The 22,899-nt window shown below is 38.2% G+C and overlaps 1 protein-coding gene and 1 long non-coding RNA gene across 6 annotated transcripts in view; one reads left to right on the top strand and one right to left on the bottom strand.

Annotated features, from left to right (window-relative positions):
- The window catches only part of FGF12 (fibroblast growth factor 12), a 621,973-nt gene that overhangs the window by 201,561 nt on the left and 397,513 nt on the right, over nucleotides 1–22,899 (top strand). Inside the window, exon 1 of one of the 5 annotated variants that reach the window (XM_077117885.1) lies at nucleotides 11,039–11,144. The exons of the other annotated variants lie outside the window; for them this stretch is intronic. Coding sequence (XP_076974000.1) covers nucleotides 11,054–11,144 — 91 coding nt within the window. The 5' untranslated portion in view covers nucleotides 11,039–11,053. Of the gene's footprint in view, nucleotides 1–11,038; nucleotides 11,145–22,899 lie in introns of those variants that run through there. 5 annotated transcript variants of the gene reach the window in all.
- LOC143648212 (uncharacterized) lies at nucleotides 8,218–16,036 on the bottom strand. The gene is made up of 3 exons (XR_013158446.1): nucleotides 15,131–16,036; nucleotides 11,383–11,706; nucleotides 8,218–9,536 (listed from the first exon to the last, which is right to left on the bottom strand). It is a non-coding gene; the product is annotated as an uncharacterized LOC143648212 (long non-coding RNA).

Below are 22,899 nucleotides of genomic sequence, written 5' to 3'. Positions count from 1 at the left end.
GGGCCAAGCTCAATCCTGGGAGTCTTCCCCGTTGTCAGGAAGGCTTCCACCCCTAAATATCACATCTCACACTGCAAGGGGGTGCGGATAGTAATGTTCCTTCCAGAATGGGGCTTGGAGAGAGAGAGAGGCCACATCTGAGCAACCAAAGAGCTTTCATGGAAACAACTCTTAGGCATAATTATAGGTAGTCTTAGCTTGTGAATGTATTTTATAGTTCTCTTTTTCTGAGAGACTATGGTGACTTTTCACGTGATTAAAAGTCAATTATATAGTGGTAGAATGCTTGCCTTCCATGCAGGAGACCCGGAATCGATTCTAGGACCATGCACTCCCCCAAAGAAAAGTCAATTATATTTCCTGTATAGCTCATATCCTCACTCTCAATTCCTTTTGGGTTATTGTTTTTCTCTTATTAATTTGCAAAAGCTCTTTCTATATTAATAAAATTATTGTAGAGTTGGAAATATTTTCCCCAAATGGAAAAATCCACAATGACTGTCCCCTATTTTAATCATTTCATCAATATTTAATAAGCATTATTTTAATAAATGCTTTTATTACATGCTCCAGGTCTAAAATATACACAAATGAACTATACAGACACCGAAATCTGTAAATAAAGGGGGTTCATAATCTGTCCGAGAAGATGTACATGTACAGGAATAAATTCTATGATATAGGAAGGACAGTGCGCTATGGAAGTCCAAAGAAAGTTATGATTAATTCTTTTTTTTAATTTTACACTTTTAAGTCTTGAATTACTTTCATACATATAAGAGAATTACAAAAATACTATGCAGAGAAAAAACCCATACAGAGAATGCCAACATATCCTTATCCCTCCAGATACCCAGCTCTACCAATTTGCACACTTTGTCACATTTGCTGTATCTTCTATCTATCCATCAATCTATCTGTGATTGATTCTTAATTTGGGAAGAAAAGGAAGACATCAGGGGAAATTTCCCAGAGAGAGTATTATGGCATTTACTGTAGGTTTTAAAAAGTGTGTGGGAATTTTTAGGGCTGGAGAAGTATTCAGGCCCTAGGAGAGAGCAGAGGGAGCAACCATTTGAAACTGTGTCCCTATTTTGGCAATGACTTTTGACTAATGAGCAAATGTTGTTTCCTTGAAATTCATAAGTATTAACTATCTTGGATTGATAAACTTTGTATTTTTCACAAACGAACAACTCATACTTGACTATGATGAGGGCCAAACATTTGCCTTCCATTTGTTTCAGATAATTCATCTCTAAAGGTTTTTCGTACATGAATAGCTCTGTGCTTATTCAAAAGCAACTTGTTAAAGTGCGATTAGAAGGAAATGGAAAACCTATAACTGCAAATGCAAATCCTGGAAGTACAATCTATTTGAAAACTGGGGAGTGTGTGTGTGTGCATGGGGAGGGGGTTGTAGAGGGAAAATGGTAAGAAGCCTTATTCATTAACCTGACTTCAGCAGGTTTTATCATAAATGAACTGTAAAAATAAGAGCATCATTCCTTGCATTGTTTTGACCCTGGTAAGATAAGATGTACCTATAGTTAAGTGAGATTTATTGACTTATAGCTAATAATTATGAGATAGAACATATGACAGGACTTGAGTAAAATACAGAGTCTTAATTCTGGGTGCTGGTTCTTTCAGAAGCAGTTTCTAGAGGCAGTGCCTATGAAATGCAACTAGAAAGAAAGTTCAATTTATTGCATATTGAACATTGTACGTCTAAATGAGGAGTATCTCCTTAAGTTCAACTCAAGATTTTTCACATATATCAAGCTTTTTTTGACAGTTCAATTCCTTAAAAGACAGAATGAACCACTGCCTCTTGTGCCTTCAATGAATTCTGTGGTACTACCAGCACTGCAAAACCGTGTTTTACTTATGGTTTGCATATCTTTGTTCCTTTACTAGTTTTTTAAAAAATATTTTTATTGACAAATTTTCACACACATACAGTCAAATATACATACATTGTATATGATATACAATCAGTGGCTCACAATATCAACACATAGGTGTGTATTCATCACCATGATCATTTTTAGAACTTGCATCACCAGAAAAATAAATACAAAGAAAAAAAGAAAAAACTCATACGTTTCTACCTTGCCCCTCCCTCTCATTGACCACAAGTATTTCCATCTACCCAATTTATTTTACCCTTTGTCCCCCCTATTATTTATTTATTCTTTACCCATGTATTTTTTTAGTCATCTGTTCATACCCTGGATAAAAAGAGCAACAGACACAAGGTTTTCACAATCCCATAGTCACATTGTAAAAGTTATATGATTATACAATCGTCTTCAAGAATCAAGGCTACTGGAACACAGCTCGGCAGTTTCAGGTACTTCCCTCCAGCCTTCCTAATATACCATAAAGTTAAAGGGATATTTATATAATGCATAAGAATAACCTCCAGGATAACCTCTTGACTGTTTGAAATCTCTCAGCCACTGAAACTTTATTTTGCTCATTTCTCTCTTCCCCTTTGGGACAAGAAGGTTTTCTCAATTCCTTGATGTTGGGTCCCAGCTTCTCTGGGATTTTTGTCCCACATTGCCAGGGAGATTTACATCCCTGGGAGTCATGTCCCACATAGGGGGAGGGCAGTGAGTTCACCTGCTGAGTTGGCTTAGAGAGTGAAGCCACATCTGAGCAACAAAAGAAGGTCTCTGAGGGTGACTAGTAGGCCTAATTTCAAGTAGGCGTAGCTTATTCTTTGCAGGAATAAGTATCTTAGGGGTGAACCCCAAGACTGAGAGCTCGGCCTATTGATTTGGTTGTCTCCACTGCTTATGAGAGTATCAGAAATTCTCCAAACGGGAAAGATGATTATTATCCCAGTCCCAAGGAGACTTTGCAAATACTTCTTTATTCACTGCCCAAAGTACTCTGGGATATCTTGGGGCATCACACTAACCTGGACAAACCAACAAAATTTCACACCCTGTTAAAGATTCCATGTACTTATGGTGTTCAACTAAATTGACCATCTTAAAGTTAAATTAGGAAACACACTCCCCAAAATATAAATTTTGCACCAAATAGACATCTCTACCCTTGGTTTCACACAGACATTGAAGTTTTAAAATAGGGACGCGATCATCCTTTACCCTGTATTCTGATTTAGAGTCCTATCCAGACCAGCTTCATTCTTATCTCTACTCGAAGTCTGATCAATTTTTCAACTTCTTAAACATTTGCTGTATGGGGTACTGCTGACTTTCATAGCTTCAGAGTTTTAACTCTGAGTCTCATGTGTCACATAAATACCTGAAGTTTATGGGAACAACCCCCAAAGTTTAAATTTTTAAATTTAATATATTTTAATTTCATTGCTCTCATTGGTGGAAAATATTGTTCTCTTAAAAGTGGGTTAGGGGCGGGCCGCGGTGGCTCAGCGGGCAAAGTGCTTGCCTGCTATGCCGGAGGACCTCGGTTCGATTCCCGGCCCCAGCCCATGTAACAAAAACGGAGAAACAGAATACAATAAAACAAGAAAATGTTTAAAAATGTTTCCCTTTCTTCCTTCCTTCCTTCCTTCTATCCTTCCTTCCTTCTCTCTGTCTTTCCTTTAAAAAAAAAAAAAAAAAAAAAAAAAAAAAAAAAAAAAAAAGTGGGTTAGTTCTACTAGAAAAATGGGGAAATGACATAAACAATTTGCAAAAATAATGAGCTCTTAAATAAATGAAAAAAAATGTTCAAATTCACTCACAGAGACATGAAAATTAAAACAACCTTGACAAACTGCTAAAAATGAAAACATATGATAATACATTCTGTTGGTAAGGCTGTGGGGAAGCAGATACTTTCATATATTGCTGGTAGGAATCCAAATTCATGCAAGCCTTCTGGAGGGAAATTTGGCAATAAAACTATTTGTATACTTACATTGGACCCAGTGTTAGCATTTCTAGGAATCTACCTTGAAGATGCACCTCTAGCAAATGAAAGGCTACACACATGATTATTCATTGCAGTGCTGTTTGAATAAATTATGCTACATCTGCACAATGGACTACATTGTAAAACAGAGTGAGAAGCTCTCTAGCACTGATTTGGAGCCATTTCCCAGATGTAACGTTAAAGGAAAAAAATCAAAGTCAAAAGAATGTCTATAGTATGTGCATGTGTCTGTTTGTTTGTGAAAAAGAAAAAATATAGGAAAGTTAAACCAGAAACTTGAGAGATTATTCACCTACAGGGTAATGGAAGTAACAAAAGAGTGGAAAGAAGCGGTAATGTCAACAATTAGTGATGTTGAGGGAATAGCAATTTTCAGAGTATACCGTTTTGAAAGCTTTGGCTCTTAGAACCATAATAATGTTTTACATACTTGAAAAATAAAATTATTTTAATTAAATAATTAAAATCAACCTGGATGAAATACTAAGAGTAAGAAATGACTCTAATTGTCATTAAAAATGAATAAATAACCGTATTGAAGGGGATAGGAAAGAAAACTAACCTAAGTCAATTTGGGAAATAATATTTTGACTTAATACTATAGGGCTAAAGACAAAACAATTGTGCATTAAATACTGTATTCTAGCATTGCATCTGTGTCTCACAGGAGTGTGGGTTAGCAATTCTCTAACCCCTCTAAGTGCATATGAGGATTGAATGAATCAATCAATAAGGGAATGTATTGTAAATAATGAAATCCAAGTTTTTCACTGTCAGAACGAAGTTACAAATAATGAAAAGACAAAGGCTAATATGAATCATACAGTGTTGAACTAGGATCATTAATATCAATTTTTAATGCATATATATCTACATATAAATAAACAGGGAAATAAATGTAGATGTATATATATGTGTGGGTTTGTATACACACATATATTTCCTATTTCTTTCCACTAGAGGGACTAGGAGCAATGACAATCCAGTAACAAAGAGCACACTTAGCACCCAGCTCTTGGTTTCTGAATACCATTCTTCAGTTAAAGGAACCAGGATTCATTGATTTCAGGGCTGGGGAAGGAAAAATAAAAGATAAGCCTGGAACATCTTGTGATGTCAGAAAATAAGGAAGTGGTCAAAAAAAGATAGGGGCATGTCAAAAGGTCACAAGAGCCAACTGGAAGGGCCTCCCAGTAGCTGAAGCTGGAACAATTTGAGCAACAAAAGAAATAATGATTGTATTTCATTATAACCCATGTAATAAATACCCATGAGCCCATATTTTTATAGGTTAAGAATTGAATGAATAATAAATAAGGGAGAAGGGACAGCACTTACTTACAGAAGAATTCCCATAAAAGTGGAAGGAATGAGAGAAGTACAAAATCACTATTTGACAAACAGAATCATAATTGTTGCAAGCATGATCCATTAATAAATGCTAAATTCAGTGGGTTAAAGTGTGGGGAGAAGCAGTATATTAGCATAGGATCAAAATATCTTCTTCATGATATATATCAATTACAAGGGAAAAAATTCTAATTCAATGATGCAGAAACCTGGAAGACACTGCCTTAACCAAATAACCAAGGTTAACGTCATGAGCAATAAGTCATATTAACATCATGTACCTCCATGATATGATGTACTGAGAAGGACCCATTGCATCTGTGGCATTCTTGCAAAAACAAAATCAATCAACTGATCATGAGGAAACATCAGACAAAACCAAATTGAAAGATATTTCACAGGATATCTGACCAATACTTATCAAAAGAGTCAGAGTCATGAAAGATAAAGGAAAACTGAGGAACTGTCATACATTGAAGGGAACTACTTGCCAAGTGGGTCCTAATTGGATTCTGTAACAGAAAAAGGACATTGCAAGAAAAAGTGGTGAAAACATGAATAAAATCTGTAACTTATTTAATGGCATGGGAAACGTTATGGTTTTGATAAATGTATACTGGTTATATAAGTTTTTAATACTAGGAGAAGTTGGGTGAAAAGTATATATCAACCCTCTGTATTATTTTTGCAAGTTTTCTGTAAGTCTAAAATTATTTCAAAATAGAATCCTTGAATAAGGAAGAGGAGGAAGAAGAGGAGAAGAAAGAAAAAAACATGGAGAAAGAAGGAGGAGGAGGAGAGGAGGAGAAGTAGAGGAAGGAGAAGGAAGAGACGGAGGAGAAGGAAGAGAAGAGGGAAAGGAAGAAAAAGAACAATAACAAAAAGAAAAAGAGAAATTGAGAAATGAATATGCACTAGCTGTTTTGAAAACAATTAAAAGTTATATGGAACCATGTATATTAATTAAGTAAGCTAACTGCTGGTGACTGTGCTTGTCATATCTATAATGCAATTGATTTTATTGCCTATCAAAATTGGATTTGAAAGTATTTCTAAACAAGAAATAGAGGCATGGCAGGTACTTATGCAGAGCCAATGGAATATAAATATAGCAAACCAAAGGTACATGTTAGATAGCATACTGACTTTGATATTTTAGTTTATATGTTGGTTTGATTTATTTGTGAAAATAACATTGCTTTCCATTCAAGAGACATTTTGTTGTTAGAATACTCATTAAAAGTTTTGGGACCTGGCAAAATTCTGAATATGTTATTACTGATTCAGTGTAGGCTTCCAAGCAGAAAAATATACTGATTAATTTGCACAGCTGGTGCCAAGAGTCAACAGATTCTTATGCTTAATAGAAACCAAAAATATCATAGATGTCACCATTTAAAACCTCAGAACTCCTTCACACAATAATTAATTCCTACAAACTGTGAGTGAATATATCTTTTAAAAAAGGAAAAATTTAACTATGAGGAATTTAAACAAGTTCACCCATTATTATGCATCAGACTCTCTAATCCCTCTCAGAAAGTGCTAAATTATTTCATTTTGAAACGTTGCTGGTAAGTCACTCGGTAGAGTTGACCCAAGGTCTCTAAGTCAATTAGAGAACAGAAAGAATGGTAAACTTTAAAAATCTTAGAAGAAAGATAATTAAAAGGCCATAATTAAAATTTTAGTCATTAAAACAATAATATATGGAGTTTAAAATTTTAAAATGCAATTGCCACTAAAAATTTGATTTTAGCTAAGAACTAATATGCAGAAAGTAGAAAATGTGGACCTTTTAATTCAAACTAAAACATACCATTTTCCTACAATCCATTTTGTCCCTGGCTATGACCATTTTTGTTTGTTTTGTTTTGTCTTGTTTTTGGTGCTGCATGTGAAAATGCATTCTCCTTAAGTACTGGCCAAGATTCTTTAGGAAGACTTCACTCTCTGTACCTAATTGTGGAACTGGATGATAACTACATGAGAAATTCCTTTAAAAAGCATGTATGCCAGAGTCTTGATAAGTGTAAGAAAACTTTACTTTTAAAAAATTAAATATAAGTAATAAAATTACAGATGGCCAATTCCATTTTTTAACTTTTTAAATTGTATATATATATATATATATATACACACACACACACAAAGCAAAGAAAGAAAAAAGTAATAGCTTTCAAAGCACTCTTCAACAAGAAGTTACAGGACAGATCCCAGAGTTTGTCATGGGCTACCATACCATCCTCTCAGATTTGTTCTGCTAGCTGTCCCAGTACATTGGAGGCTAGAAGGAATAAATATCTTTATCATCACAATCGACTTTTTTTCCTTTTTTTATGAAAAATAACATATGTACAAAAAGCAATAAATTTCAAAGCATATTGCAAATTTCAAAGCTATTCTACCATTAGCTGTAGAATAGGTTTCAGAGTTTGGTATGGGTTTCAATTCCACAATTTTAGGTTTTTACTTCTAGTTACCCTAAGGTACTGGAGACTAAAAGAAATATCAGTATGATGATTCAGCACTCATACTCATTTGTTAAACCCTACCTTTTCTGTATAACTCCACTATCGCCTTTGATCTTTCTCCCACTCTTTAGGGGTGTTTGGGCTTTGCTCATTCTAACTTTTTCATGTTGGAAGGGGCTGTCAATAATGCAGATGGAACTAGCTGATGCTCTGGGGAAGCTAAGCCCTCTAGGTTTCAGGACTTAGGTGGTCCAGGGACCCATCTGGAGGTTGTAGGTTTCTGGAAGGTTACCTTAGTGCATGGAACCTTTGCAGAATCTTATATATCCAATTCCCTTTTATGCCTAGTTTAAGCAGATGTTCTTAATATATCACATAACAAGAAAATATTTTGCATTAAAATGTTATATACTTTCTTTAATCTGACAGTTCAGTAACAACAACAGCAACAAATCTGTGAATGAAATCCCTTAATTTGTTTGGTCAAATATTATGCTGATCCATTGTCTGTGAGATGCCATACCTGTCCACGAAAATCACTGTGAAAAACATTGAAACAGGACAGGGAGTCACTTGACTATTAACTGTGACTGAGTTTTTTTTCAGTCTAGTCTTTTTAAAGAGTTTGCAATCCTGTTGAGAATTGTGAAACCCTTTCTATAATCAAAAAATAGAAGTACTGTATTAGACCATGAAGGGGCACACAGAGCCCAGGGAAGTTGGTAATAGCACCTTATCTGGCAAAGATAGTTTGAACCTTCAGAGCACTCTCATATGCTTGGCCTCATTGGATCCTTGCAACAATTTGCCAGGTAGGCAGGATGACTCATTGTAAATATGAGAATTAATGCTCAGAAGATGATGTGTGTTTTGAAATCACACAGGCAGCTATTCACTCTGCTCACGTTCCCTGGTGGAGAGGAACCAAGCCCCTGTCCTATTCTTTGACTGCTTTTTAAGGAATAGCACATCTCATAAAATGAAGAAATTGCTCTAAGCTTTGGGTTGCAGAGCAGAAGCGCTCTACCGGAAAGCCCTCTGCTTTCTGCTGTAACAGGAAGAACTATTTTTAAATGTTTTCCTTTGGCTAATTGTCCCTGCCCCATAGGGAATTTCTATGGGTAGAATCCCCAAAGGAGTTAATTCTCTCACTAATTCGTACGAAGACCAAGATGGAAAGGCAAAGGCCATGGCTCAGGCTGCCATGGGGGCTTAGGACCATCACAAGATTTTCAAAGACCCTGGGAGCCTAAAGAATTTTGGTGATCCCACTGAATAATAGGCTAACTAGATATATAGAAGGGAGGGCCTGGATATATCTCCTCGAGGTTTTGGAACCACCCCAAAACACTGTGTCTAGAGTTAAATTCTGAAAGTAGCTAAGAGGGTAAGGAGCCAGCTGCAGCTGTGGGCTCAAAAGGCCTTCCAGATAATTTAGTTTTCTTCTACCACTTTTGAGAGAAAAAAAGGAAGAGACTTCTTCAAGTGTATTTCTCCAGGTAACTTCAACCTTTAGGAAATGTCAGGGAAACAGTGCAGGATTATCCCGGAGAAGAGAAAGAAGAAAGGGGTGAAGGTCCATTTTTACTTCTCTGGACAGGACCAATAACAACGGGTGGAAAGAAGATGATGTCAGTTTTTAATTCAGTACCAGTGCAAAGCTTCCAACAGGTTCTGTGCAGTGGACTACCTAGGAGATTGGTGAGGTCTCCATCGTCTGGACTATTGGATCAGAAATCGGGACGATGGTGTGGATACTGGCATTCACCACGGAGTGCAAAGTGATCCAAAACTCTATTGGTGGGAGACAAAAGAATAATAATTGCTAGCACTTTTATAGCGTCTAATATATACAATGTGTTTCTTTACTAAACCCTTAAGGCATGTATGAGGTAGACACTATAATTAAATCTTTTTTTAGAGATGAAGAAACTGAGGCCCAAAGGTTAAATAATTTGTTCAAGGTCACACAGCAAGTAGGGGCTTGAACGTAGGCTGCTTGTCTCCGTCGCAGGTACTCTTCAGGACTTGCTGTGCTGCTAGGGTGGAGACTCGATTCATCTACCAGCATCGTTTGTAAGCCTTGCTGGTAGCACTTCCAAAAAGGCATTGATGGCCTTTGGGAATTTGAGGGGGAAAAAAAGAAACAGAGCCAAAGGGGAAAATCTAGACTTAAAACCCACGGGAAAGCCCGTTGGTCATCTTTCAGCTGTCCAGCCTCACCTGCCTCTTCCTCTCTACTTCTAGCATTTCTTTCTAGCCTCTTTCCCACTGCACCTGCCTTCTTACTGCACCTTTGTTAAGCTTTTCCAGGAGCCTGGAAAGCACAGGGACAAACAATCAGGAAGCTGCCAAATCTCTATTCCACCCCTTCTTTCCCGCTTCGATTTCCAGACGGGGAAGAAGCCGGCCAGAGTGGTAAGTGACTTACTCAAGGTCACAGAGCCCCGAGCAGAAAACCCAGGTGTCCAGACTTCCAGATCAGCGCTCCAACCACGTCCAGGAACCCCTTTGATTTTCTCACCACCCACACTCAAGAGCTTTCTTTATTTCACGCCCCTCCGCTCCCCCCCCTACCCCCCACCCCCACCCACAGGTTCCCTGGAGTCGTTTCTGACGCTCGGCAGCCTCCAGGGTCCAGCCCTTCCTGCCGCCGCTCCCCTTCCGCCGGATTCCCACGCCGGAGTCGCCCTCAGCCCGCGCGCTGCCCGCGGGAGCGCTGCCTGCCTTGCGGGTCGGTTTGGGTGGGCAGCGCTGCCCTGGCTCCGCCGAGCCCCTCTCTGCGCCCCGAAACCCGGGACGGTGGGACACTGAGACCGCGGGCGCCCAGGGTTCACCCCTGCCGCTGGGAGCAGGAGCGGAGGGGGTGTCCCTGACCCCACAGTCCAGAAGGCCAGGGCCAGTGAGGGACACTGCCCTCGTCTCTCCTGGCGCTGGCACCTGGAAGGAGGCACCGACCCGGGGTGACGTCTTCCGCGCAGCCGGTCCCCTCGCCCTCGCACCCCAGACTGTGCCTCCTTCGGAAGGTCCAAAGCGGCACGTTCGAGCCCACTGGGGTGTGGCCGCGCCTCTGGCTCCCCAGGGGCTGTCCCCAGTCGAGCGGCGCTTCCTGCTTCCCGCCCTGCCGCGGCAGCCGCCGCGCTCCTTCCCTGCGCCCGCGGCTCCTTCCCGACCCATGTGCAAACAGCCCTCCACCTGGGACGCGCGCACGATGGACTCGGGGCCCGGCTGCCGAAGAGAGGCGGCTTTTTGGTTGGACAATTAGCGGAGGTGGGGCGGGGAGTTGACAAACCCCAAACACGCGCTTCTCCATGAAGATTCTTGAGCTTTCTCTGAAGAAAGGAGTGCATATGCTGCAGTGTCTCTGTGGAAGGAGCCTGAGGTCCAGCAACAGCCTAAGTGGTGAGAAAGCGTTTCTTCCCCGGCCCTAAACCGCTGCAAAAATGCTCTCCCTTACCTCCTCCCCGCTTCCTCCCTTCCTTTATTCTGCACCGTAAGTGGTAGAAGGAAGGCGTTTCCTTACTGGGGCGAGGCAACGGCCCCGCCGCGGTCCCTGTCTTTGGTGTGTGTGTGTGTGTTTTTAAATCCCTGAAGTCATCAGCGCTTTATAGAACGCGTTAGCTGTCGCCTGGTGCCTGACCTGGAACCCGCGGGTCCCTTTTCGAGGGGTGCTGAGAGTGACCTGCTTTTTCACTTCCTCGCGGCTCCCCTTGTGATTGTGTGAGGGCGGCGTGCGACTCGGAGTTGTTCAGTGTTTCCTCTAAGAAGTTGCTCGTGCGTTCGACGGAAAAGGGGACTTTTAAACAGGTGGCTGGCGAGGCAGGTATCTTTTATTTCTCTTGCTTTTCTGAGTAGACACCTGGCTGTCCGCGGAGGGCCTCTTTTGCCCGGGAGATCAAGCGATTTCTGTCTCAGGTGCTGAAACCGGATACTGTCACTTTGCCCTGGGCTTATTCCCGGGGTCCTAGGGGAAAGACCAAGGCGTGGAAAGAAAATCAGACCGTTTGACTGACCAGCAATATTAAGGCAAATCACTTAAATATTAACGAAAAAAATACCAAATTGAAGTCATCTGATTCTTTTCTGCTGAAGCTTTGCAAACTGTGTGCTGTTTTACAACACATTTTTTTTTTTTTTGTATTGTCCATCTCTATTTTTTAAAAGATCTAAATTCCCTTTAGGGTGATTATGTCTCTTAATGTGTGCGTGTTTTTTGTTTGTTTGTTTTCTCTTTACAAAATGGGGGTGGGCTGTGAGGAGAGAAAATAGCCCTAATATGTCTAAACATGTGTTTTTTTTCCTGTAAAAGAATATCATTTTTTGCCCTTGAAGTCTAAATAACTATAATTTTAAAAAATTTAGCAACATTTTAATATATTTTGAGTTTAAGACTGCATAAGTTATTTTGAGGGATCTGATTCATTTGGTTGTGTACCTATTTTCACTCTGTTCTGAGCTATGAAAATTATATTTGGAAATGCTGAATATATATAGGTTTCATTCATCTTTCCTAAAACTTTAACTTTCTGGTTACACATCACTCTAAATGAAAGACAATACTATTTGAAATGATTAGATATTTTAACTATATGTGAAATATGATAGGCATCTTTGAAATAAAATCAGCAATCTCCTGTTTTTACATTTACAAGAATGTCATTTAGACATTCTTTTTATTTTTCCACTATATTTGAAAGTACTGAAAGATATACCACTGCATTCTAAACTGAGGCTTTAAGTTGAAGTACTATATTTTGATGGTACATGTTTTAGGAAGCCAATAGAAATGTAAATTAATAAGATCTCAATTTTTCTGGCCTACATTAAATAAAATATGACTTGATTGTAAGTTGGATATAGTTCCCTAAATAGGAAAAGTTGAAAGTGTGTATGGTGTCTCATAAAGGCAGAATACTTCTTTGTGTAAAAACAGGCAAGATGCTCAATTTACATGCAGAGTCAGTTTCCAAAATAGTAACAGATCCAAATCGAAGAGATGACATATGTTATTGGACAACATGGGTTGTTGTAACCTATGGGACTTAAAGTCGAAAGACCTAATTATAAGGCAGTCTCAATACAATAACTAAAAATCTTTGAAATGGCATTTTCATCTGAAAAAGTGGATATAATAACTCTAGCCTGGTTCCTTTATCTGACTTCCTCCTAGATTAAACATGCAATTCTAGGGAAACATTGCATTTTATTTACATGTGCGTTTTTACTTAGTGGGGTAGCTATATTGGTTGTTTTTGAGAACTATCCCTCTGATGGAGTTCTTGTAAAATGGTATATTCCCAGATAGTGAAGATGGAAGTTCCTTCCCATCCTTTCCAGAGACAGACATTATATAGAGAGATTGTTCCTGGTAACTACACTGTCATTGTTCAAATTCTGGCTCTTACTAGCTTAAGATATTGGGTTACTTAATGATTTTGCTGTTCCGCAATTTGTGCATAAATGTAAGCTGGGGATGATAATAGTACCTACCTCATAGGTTGTTGTAGAGGTTACTTGAGTTTGTAAGATTGAGGATTTATTGAACTGTCGCTGTATGTGCCAGGCATTGTTCTATGAACTCTGAGCCCACCAAATAGAGTATGCTTAGTACATCTTAGATATTATTATCAAGTTCTATTATAAAATAATTCCTTCCATGTGACTGGCACCAATTGCAGGACCTCACAACAGCCTGCATATAATATTGCTATCCCCACATGCAAATTGGGGTAAAGCTATCAGAGACTTCTTCAGCGAGCAAATTTATAAAAATGGAGCTGAACGTACGACCCTAATTATTTGGCTTATCCAAAGAGAAATATAGTAATATTTTGCACAGTGACAGGATGGAGTGATAGCATTTATGTCATTTGTTTGTTCCCCATTATTTTATAGATGAGGGAAGTGAGTGCCAGAGGAGGGAAGAGATGTAATTTGTAAAAATAGGTTAAAAAATTCTCCTATTGATTGCTGAAGTTTTGTGGTTGTAAACATTTCAATATTTTATTTAGGGCTTATGAAATAAAGAGGGTCTAAAGAAATACAAAATAGCTAGTATCTGCTTTTGAATTTCTTAGTATAAGTATGGCATCTATTTTGCCCATTGTCTTAGTGTATAAATCCTTTATATTTCAGTAGGTGCATTGTCTAAGGCTGTATTCCCAGTCTTTTATGATCCTTCTTCATTTCTCAAAATGAAATAATTTCTTTATTTTTTTATTTTTTTCACATGTAGAATCTATCCAATAAAAGGCAGATGCTTAAAATTCTAAGCAATCTTGCTCAGGGTCTGTGGTACTTCTATTAGCCTGATAAAGACTAAGCTTTTAGCTCAAAAGGGGGGTAAAGCCAATTCGTTTTTCTCTAGCAATGGGACCTTTACAAAGAAGCATAGATTATTTAGAATTCTGTTCACAGAATAGTAGGGATTAAAACAATGGCTCAAATACCAACTGCCATTCCTCTCAAGATCTAGTTAGGGGAAAGTGGAAGTGCTCCACCCAAGGGGGCTGTTAAGCTTAGGGGTTTCTCATCATTTTAGCAGTAAAGACCATCCTAATTTTGTAGAAGGTGAGTAGCTGTCCCAACTTTCAGGCTTCTGAGGAAGCTGGGTTAGGTGGTTAGATGCCAACCTGCCAGAGGAGGGCAGCAGTTTGGGTGGGGGTTCCTGCTGTAGTAATAGTGTAAGGGTGATAATGAAATAATGCAATAGTAATAAAATAATATAATGTAAGCTAGGAAGGGGAGCGCTATGGTTGCCTTATGACCTTCGGTTATTCTGGAAAATCAGTTGTTGGGCTCTCCTCCTTTTCTCTATAGTCCTGATTCTTATCATGGTCAATTAGCATCGATGCTTATCAGACATCTGGGGACTGAGCTGAACTATCACATCTTATGAACTTGATATGAGTTTGAGACATTCCAGGTAAACATAACGCATCAATCATATTAAAAATGCATAACTAAAACCCAGTCACACACTTCCTTCCAAATATAACACTAGTATCTACATGCAAACTGCCCACTTGCAGTCAGGATGTATCAGCTAGTTGTATATCTAAGAGGTATAGACTTCAGCTACTCTACAGGGCAGTCAAGTAATCCAAGAAAGAATGTTAATTGCAATGTGATTATAGTTTGTATGGCTTATTTCCCAGGAAGGGGGGCCTTTTACCAACACAGCAGTATACAGTTGATTTCAGATCTACTCTACCTTTACTTATAAGTATTCATATAGTCTTTAATCTTATTACTATTTCTTTTAAGGCAGCAGATGACTTCCAAAATTGAGACAAATGAAAATAAATTATTTATAAACTAAAGATATTTTAAATTAAAATTCAGTCTTCATAAATCTACCAAATCAAAGAATGGATAACAAAATCCACCTTTTAAGCCATGTAGTCCATTGTTCACATTGCTTTAATTTTGAAAAGTGGGTGATTTTAGTGTGTAATGTCCTTCAATTATCCAATCTTAGAACACTGTAGTAAAGGGTAATTGATGATTATTCATGGTAATTATCTTGGTTGTAGACTCTTTCTTTGAGATGGTTTTTGTATCTTGAGCTTCGCTAGTCTTTGTTATTTCATTGAGGCACCGATGGGAAAAACGAGCCTGAGTTCTACAGAATACAAAACGTCCACCACTTTCTTATTCCTTTCTTTTCAAGGGGTCTTCTTGTTTTACGTGAGCTCTTCAGTGCTAATTTTGGAAAATTCAAGAAGTTATTGAATATTTTTTAGTTTATTCTGTCTCATGGTACTTTCAGAAAGCAACTGATGAAGTACTTCTTATGTGCAGATGTGGTAATCATTAGCACTTCTCATCTAGTACTCGGGGATCCCCTCCCAAGCACATTGTAGGATGACACACTCTTTTCCCTTGGAGTAAGGTGTGGCCATATAACTTGCATCAGTAAATGAAATGTGAGCAAAAGTGGAACGTTTCACCTCTAGGTAGGAGATTTAATAGCCAGAGCACAGTTCACCTCCAGCTACTTCCTTCTGCTCATGTTCATGGTAGCGACCAACTGTGCTGACAGCCTGTATCCCTGAGAGTCTGTCATGAACAGCTCCAGAACGGGACCCAAAATGGACGTGAGAAAGTAAAACCTCTCTTTGTAAGTAACTTACATTTTAGACGTAGTTTGTTTTCTGGCCTATCGTGATAAGTAAAGCCATACAGTTTAAAATAATATAATGGAATGGAAGATTATTAGGTTATGTTTAAGGTTCTTTTCAGTCAGAACATTCCAATTTCTTTATGATCTCACCTATATGTGATATAGAATAAATAGATGCATTGGTTTTCCTTTCATAGTCTTTTTTTTCTACATGGGCAGGCGCCAGGAAACAGGTCTACGGCATGGCAGGCGAGAATTCTGCCACTGAGCCGCTGTCGCACCGCCCCCTTCCCTAGTCTTTTAATAATTAGTTTAGCATACAAGAGGGTACAGTTTCTTCATCATCCATGTAGGAAGTTCGTGTGTGCTGAGGCTTATTGATGCATAGTTTCTTAAACAGTATTTACTTCTTTCCCAAAGATGTAATGGATTTTCACTGATGTTTTCCAAGAATCTTGAAGTTGTTTTCAAAAAATGGAATTAATTTCAAGGCCCTTAAGGACTCAGTTTCTCTTTTTCACATACCCTGAAATGTAGAAATTACTTTTGATACACCTAAGTAAAGGTTCCTGGGTAAATAGGAATTAGGTACATTGTCAGAAAAGTACCGTCTGGGAGAACTGTGTACCTCTTATCACTATTGCAGTTTTGCCAAAGAAAAATGCAAGTAAATATTACTTTACCTCTCCCGGTTTATAAGCTAAGAGCCCTGTGCATGGAAAGAAAACTAGAGTAGTACTTTATGGTGAAAGGCCTGGCTGGGCTCAGTGCCCTCACCAGGGTCATGGACCAGTTCATCCATTTGTCTGGCTCTGGATCGAGTGCAACAGAAGAGAGGAGTGAATCTAGTTAATTTCTGAAGCCTATACCTGCCCTATGTCTATTAGTCCTCCAAATTTGAGACTCCTCCCTTTTTTCTGCCCTTCTTCATTAAAGAGTAGAACGTTAAAGAAACGTGTCTTTGCCATCTGGTGTCATTTTTCAATCCCCAAAGCACACATTGAGGATCAATTGAATGATGGGTCTGTGTTGAGCACTGGACCCAGCCTGGAGGTACATATGCACATACAAATAAATATAATACGAGTTAGGATTTGATATATGACAAAAGTGAAGTACTTGGGAGCCTCAGTTTTTTCAATTTAACAGACTCTTTCCTGGTTTAATGTTCTATGGTAAGAGTCACCCCAGCGAAGGAAAAATTATACTTCTGCCTAGGATTCATGATAGACTGAAAAACATTTAGGAATTCAAAAGGTAGTGCTGAAGTACGGGGCTTTTTTGGAAATGAGAAATATCTCTGGATATTTTACTGGAAGGATGTGTTTGAATAAAAATAAGATGCAGATACAAGAAAACAATTTTTTACAAAAATTTTTATGAATTTTTGCTCGTATTCAGAGAGCCTGCTTATGTGTCCATGTACTACTTCTCCTCTGCCCCTCCTTCAATATAAGTCCATTTATTCCAGCTAGATATAATACATCAGCTTATAAGAAAAGGTGTGAGTCCTATTCTCTAGTATGAGAGTTATCAAGGGACATCCAGGGAATAATTAGAGATCCACTTTCTCAATTTCAATGGACTATCTTAAAACAGTGGGAATCTTTCCTTTGTCCAATTTAGTGTTATGCAGTTGCTATCTTTATGCCATGTTATTTCCATTGCACAATGCAATGAATGCCATGTCCATATTTCTTCTAATGTTATTAAATGCAGGACATTTGCATTTCCTAGGGTGCCAATCAGAAAGATACTGTGAATCTGCCAAGACAATCTCTCTTGCTGAAATGATCTTTCTTGTTTATACATAAGCTTCTAGTACCGCCCTACCCCCTCCACTCATTACTGTTTATAGAAACGATAGCATTGCAGTTGGTGTCACTGATTGCCCACGTTGTTGCTTCAATGAAGCCAGCTGGGATGCGATTGCATGGTCTTTAAATAAAACTTAGTGGCACAAATGAATCTCTTTTTTTCTTGAGGGGAGGGGGGCTCTTGTTAGCTGGATCCTTCTCTAAGACACTAATTACTTGCTTAACTTGGCGGAATTTGAGAACTAGCAAATCACCGTGTGGGCTCAGTATCTGACCTTGGTGCTGAAAAGCTTGTGGGAAGATAGCATAAAGTCTTTATGAAGTCTTCTCAACATGATAGTGATGATCTCCTTACCTTCAACCCCATTCCAGCACCCTGTAAGTAACTCACCAACTGGGAATAGTAGATGAGCATGTGGTTCAAGCTATCCAAAAGCTGAGGCCAGAAGACTGAGAGTTGGGATTTTGGGTCATAATAGGCTGTGTCAGCCTGGTGACATGGGGATTGCCTGGAAGTGGTGAGAAGCAGAGTGGGAGGCTGGTGTTGCATTTTCTAAAACTGGCCACAGTATGGAGAATGGAAGCCGTCAATCACTACTTTTGGCCTTTTGGCTCACAAACCTTATCGTGAGATAGGCAGGACAGCATTCTTCCTCGTAGTTATATATTACAGATTCAGAAATTTAGGCTTATCCAGGGGAACATTTATGTGTCTGTATATTTATTTATTTTCTCCTGAAAGTTCAAAAATTTTAAGTGCATCTATATCTATCCAAAATGCTTGTGTACCTATGTATGTGTGTATGTGTGAACATATCTTTTGTTAAATGCATTAAGCATTTTAATGATTATTACCTTTAGGGAGTTGGATGGCAGAGATGGAAGACTTGGTTTTACTTCTGATACTATGAAGCACCTTAAATTGGTCCTTTAAAATATTTGGATTATTTATCACTGCCCCAGACTTTTTAATGTAAAGGCAACATTGTTCATGGGCAGTCAGGGTATCTAGAGCCTGTCTGTTTTGCAAGACACTGATGTTAAGCTGTCAACTTCAGCATGGAGGGGCTGAGAAGTTTTAGGGTGGTATCACAGCTCTGCTTCATAACCTTAGTATTTAAAACTGCTTGTTCCGAGTCATATGTTCCTAGAGATGGTATGATGGTGCATGTGAGAGTGGAACCCTGTATTATGGGGATTCAGAGTAATAGCCCTCTTTTGTCAATTTGATGCCCGGTGTACAAAAGATCCTAAGTAAGCTTTCTGACTGGCATTTAAAGTAGAAAACATATGCAAGATCACAGGATCCACTACAATTTATAGGTAGATAACAAAACCTATCAATTATCTGCAGTTTACAAAGGGGATGCAGAACAGCTCAGACAATGAACAGGAGCAGAATCCACAGCAGTGTGCTATAGTTTCTACTGAGATACTAAATTCCTCTACAGTCACTCTCTTTCTGAGCAAAGATAACCTCAAAAAGATTATTCTTTCTTTTTTTTTTTTAACATGGGCAGGTACCGGGAATCGAACCCGGGTCCTCTGGCATGGCAGGCAAACATCCTTGCCTGCTGAGCCACCATGGCCCGCCCAAAAAGATTATTCTTAATCCTACAATAAGGCTAGTTTCATTACATTTGGCTTGATTTTTTACACAGGTTTGGCAAGAATAACAATTTTTCACCTAAGCCTTTTTAAGTTGGCTTTACTGGTAGCTTTTATAAGAAACTTCTGATTGGCCTTTTAAAAGCCTCTTGAGGCTAGAAAGCCAAGCCAAGAACTTGACACCAAATGTCACCTGCCAGACCTATAGATTTGGGTGAGTTCCTCTTTCTTGAGGCCCCCAAAGTATCATATGATTTGCTTGCCAGAAAGTAATCTTCTCTACTGACCTGTAAGGCTAGGAATCCTGGAGCCAGGTATCAGACTTTTCCAAGAGTTTTGTAAGCCTTGATTCTGTAAGTTAACCTTAGGTCAGGTGTGATTAAATGAGTATCATTCTCAAACATAACATTCCGGTCAAAGCTTTGGTTATATAAGCAGTGTCTCCAATTAAGAGGACAAACCAGTGTCTCCTTGTTAAGAAGACAAATTCTGATTGAACCTATGTTAATAATTATTTTGCCATTAAAATAATAATAGTCAATAAGAATGTCCAGATTTGGAGGTTCCAGGCAGTGTGAAAAAGATGAATGCTTTAAGAATTATAGACAGCCTAAAGGAAAAGAATAAGGGATTCCGTGTATCTAGAAAATAGAACATTAAAACATCAGCAACAATCTAAGCAATTATAATCATTCTTTATCAGTTCCTTTAGTTCTAGAAAATTTGTTCTCTTTCTGCTCAATTTTGTGTAGCAGTCTCATGAACCCGTCGACTTCACTAGAATTCTGGAATCTTGACTCAGTCCCGTAGTATGATCTTAAAGTCATTTAAGCAACGTTAAGTAGAAGTCTGTGCTCTCAAGTACCTAGTCTGTCCTTTCCATGTCTCTGAGACTGCCCCTGTTTGTTGAAAACAAAGCATTCTGCCTTGTTGCTGATTGCAAGGGTTTTCAGGGAAGCATCATAATAAAAACTGTCTATAGATGACAAAACACTTAAAATGGCCTGGTTAGCATTGCTGTTTCACAAAAGTGAATGATCTGATGAGAGTTCATTAAACATTATTTTAAGAACAATAATGAACTGAGTAATAATAAATAATAATGAACTGAACTTATGCCTAATGGTATTACTGCTGGTTAATATGAGACATCTCATGAACAGCAAAGGGATTGACAAATCTCTAGAAACTTTGTAAAGCTTATGGAATGTTTATATTAATAACATTTTACCCATACATATTTAGACAACAGAAGGTTAGAAAATCCTTCTAATGCACCAACACTTCCCATGTAATTCATAACATGTCAAATAGACCTATTTCTAGCACTTCTCTTTTTACAAGGTGAAAGAACAGGTCCTTTGTGATTTTTCAGGGTCCTTGTTTGAGATCCATAAGATGTCATTTAGGGTTTGATTTGGGGAAAGTAAAATGTCAAAAGTCGTCATGTTTGTACATTGTTAAATAGGATCATGGGTCATTGTGAAGTAATCTTCAGTTCTCTATTTAATCAAAGTGGCCATACAAGATTTTTAAAAATAGTAGATAGTAACATGATTGTAAAGGATGATAATATATGATAATATAAAGGAGTTTATTCTGATAAGATACAGAATGTTTGCCTCTTAGGCAGATTATTCAGGTGGTAAAGAAGAAAACTCTCACTTAAAGCAGACCAATAGGCCCAGAAAACTTTGTCATTTTAACAGAGAGAAAGCTGAATTCTAGTTTTGCGTGAAGATCCTGTCTGATAAGAAAACACTTAAAAAATTATATATCTGTAAAATCTTAGTCAACCTTAACCACAACAAATGAAATTATTTTTCCACAAACCTTCTGCAACTTTTTATATCCACTCATATTTGTCCTATCTATACATTCCTGTTTCTCCTGCAGCAAGTCGTTTTACTTTAGTACAAAATTCCTCTCTTTCCTTAACAAAAACACACGCTGCACACCTTACATTTATATTTCTGTTACCAAAAAAATCTTGGCATTCAAGCTGGCATCCTACAAAACATAATTATTCTGAAAATAAAGCTTGTCAGAATAATAACTCAATTTGGTTAAACACAAATTTATATCTTTAATCATCTTAAAGATCCAGTAGATATAAGGCTAGCTTATTTGATCAGTAAAACTTTATGACTTTAGGAAGAATATTTCCCGAGTAAAATAAAATCATAGGTTGTATTGTTCTTAACCCTGATAATACAGAAGACATAGCTGTTCTTATTTAACTAGCAATATTAAACTGTCCTCTTTGTCAAAGGTTTATCTGAATTATTTAGATTTGAATTTAAAAAAAATTGGGGTTTAGTTCTATGAATATTCCTTTTTTTTCCAGTGGAAATATTTAAAGTTTGGTTTCCTTAATTTCTAGGACTTTAGGAGTATTAATCTATATATGAGTGCTTATTTATCTCTAAGCCAATTTGAATAGAGCACTTTTAAGGAATTTTGTAAGTTCATTTGGTTATACCATCCAGAAGTAGGAAAATTTCATACATCAGACATAACAGACAGAAACAAACAGAGAGCTTATAGCCCAATTAAAAATTTTTCAGCCATAAGTCACACATAAGAACACAGAAACACAGAAGACATACAAGTACAAAATTCACTAGCTTATATAAGCTCTTTTCGAGACTTACAATGTCTTAGCAGATTTGTAATATCAATTATAATAGGCATCCCATTCAACCTTTTTAATTCAGGAAAGCTGTTTCTTGAGTCAACCTTTGAGATGAGTAAGTTTGTCTGTCTGGAATGTCCCCCATAATGGCCATTGCAAATCAAGGTTGTTTTTGATGAGATTTTGCTTTTTGGTTAGATAGGCACAGCTTCTGGCTCCATACTTTTCTAACTTCTAATATGCTGGAGGGCCAGAGGGTGGAGAATCAAAGTTTTTAGTTTGAGGAGCTCATCTTTGTTAATTAATTTTTTTGCCTTGCGCATAGGCTCTAGAAACCAACAGTAGCAAAAGTGAAACTACAGACTATACCAAAAAGCTAGGGACTTGGGCACAAAATTTCAGTCTTCTCATCGACAAGATTGACCCACTAACCTTTGGACTAAAAGCTAGATCAGATAACTCAAACACAGAGAGTGGAGCTTTAATCTGAGGGGTGTCTTACCCACAACCCTTGGAGATGGCAAGGACAGAGAGCTCAAAGAGCTCAAAATGCGCACCTTTGCCTGTCTTTCTTGTCATCTCCAGGGTTGTCACAAGTCACCTTTGGATCCCATCTTCCTCACCAAACTGAAAATCTTTTTATGCAATTTAAAGTTGCACAGCTTTACTGACTGATTCAAGAATCAGACAGCATCCCATTCAAAAAGTAAAGGGGAGCTCTGCCAAGGGAGTAGAAACCAGAGCTCATCTAGGGAGAACACAGGAGTTAAGTGAGGAATACTCTCATCAGCTGACATTAAGTTTCCATTTTACATAGGGGAGTCTTACGAAGTGGGAAGCAGTTATACTTGATTAGTATGGATGATTGTCTGTTCTGATGAGCTGTCCTTACTGGATACAAACTAGTTTTACCAAGAGGTATTGCTTATTAGCAACTGTGTGAGGTGTGTTCCATTTTTTCAGAAAATCCCT

The sequence above is a fragment of the Tamandua tetradactyla genome, chromosome 10 (assembly GCF_023851605.1).
Source record: "Tamandua tetradactyla isolate mTamTet1 chromosome 10, mTamTet1.pri, whole genome shotgun sequence".
In the NCBI taxonomy this organism is placed as follows: domain Eukaryota; kingdom Metazoa; phylum Chordata; class Mammalia; order Pilosa; family Myrmecophagidae; genus Tamandua; species Tamandua tetradactyla.
Note: the sequence above shows the minus strand (reverse complement) of the source record. Positions and strands in the feature narration are given on the sequence as shown.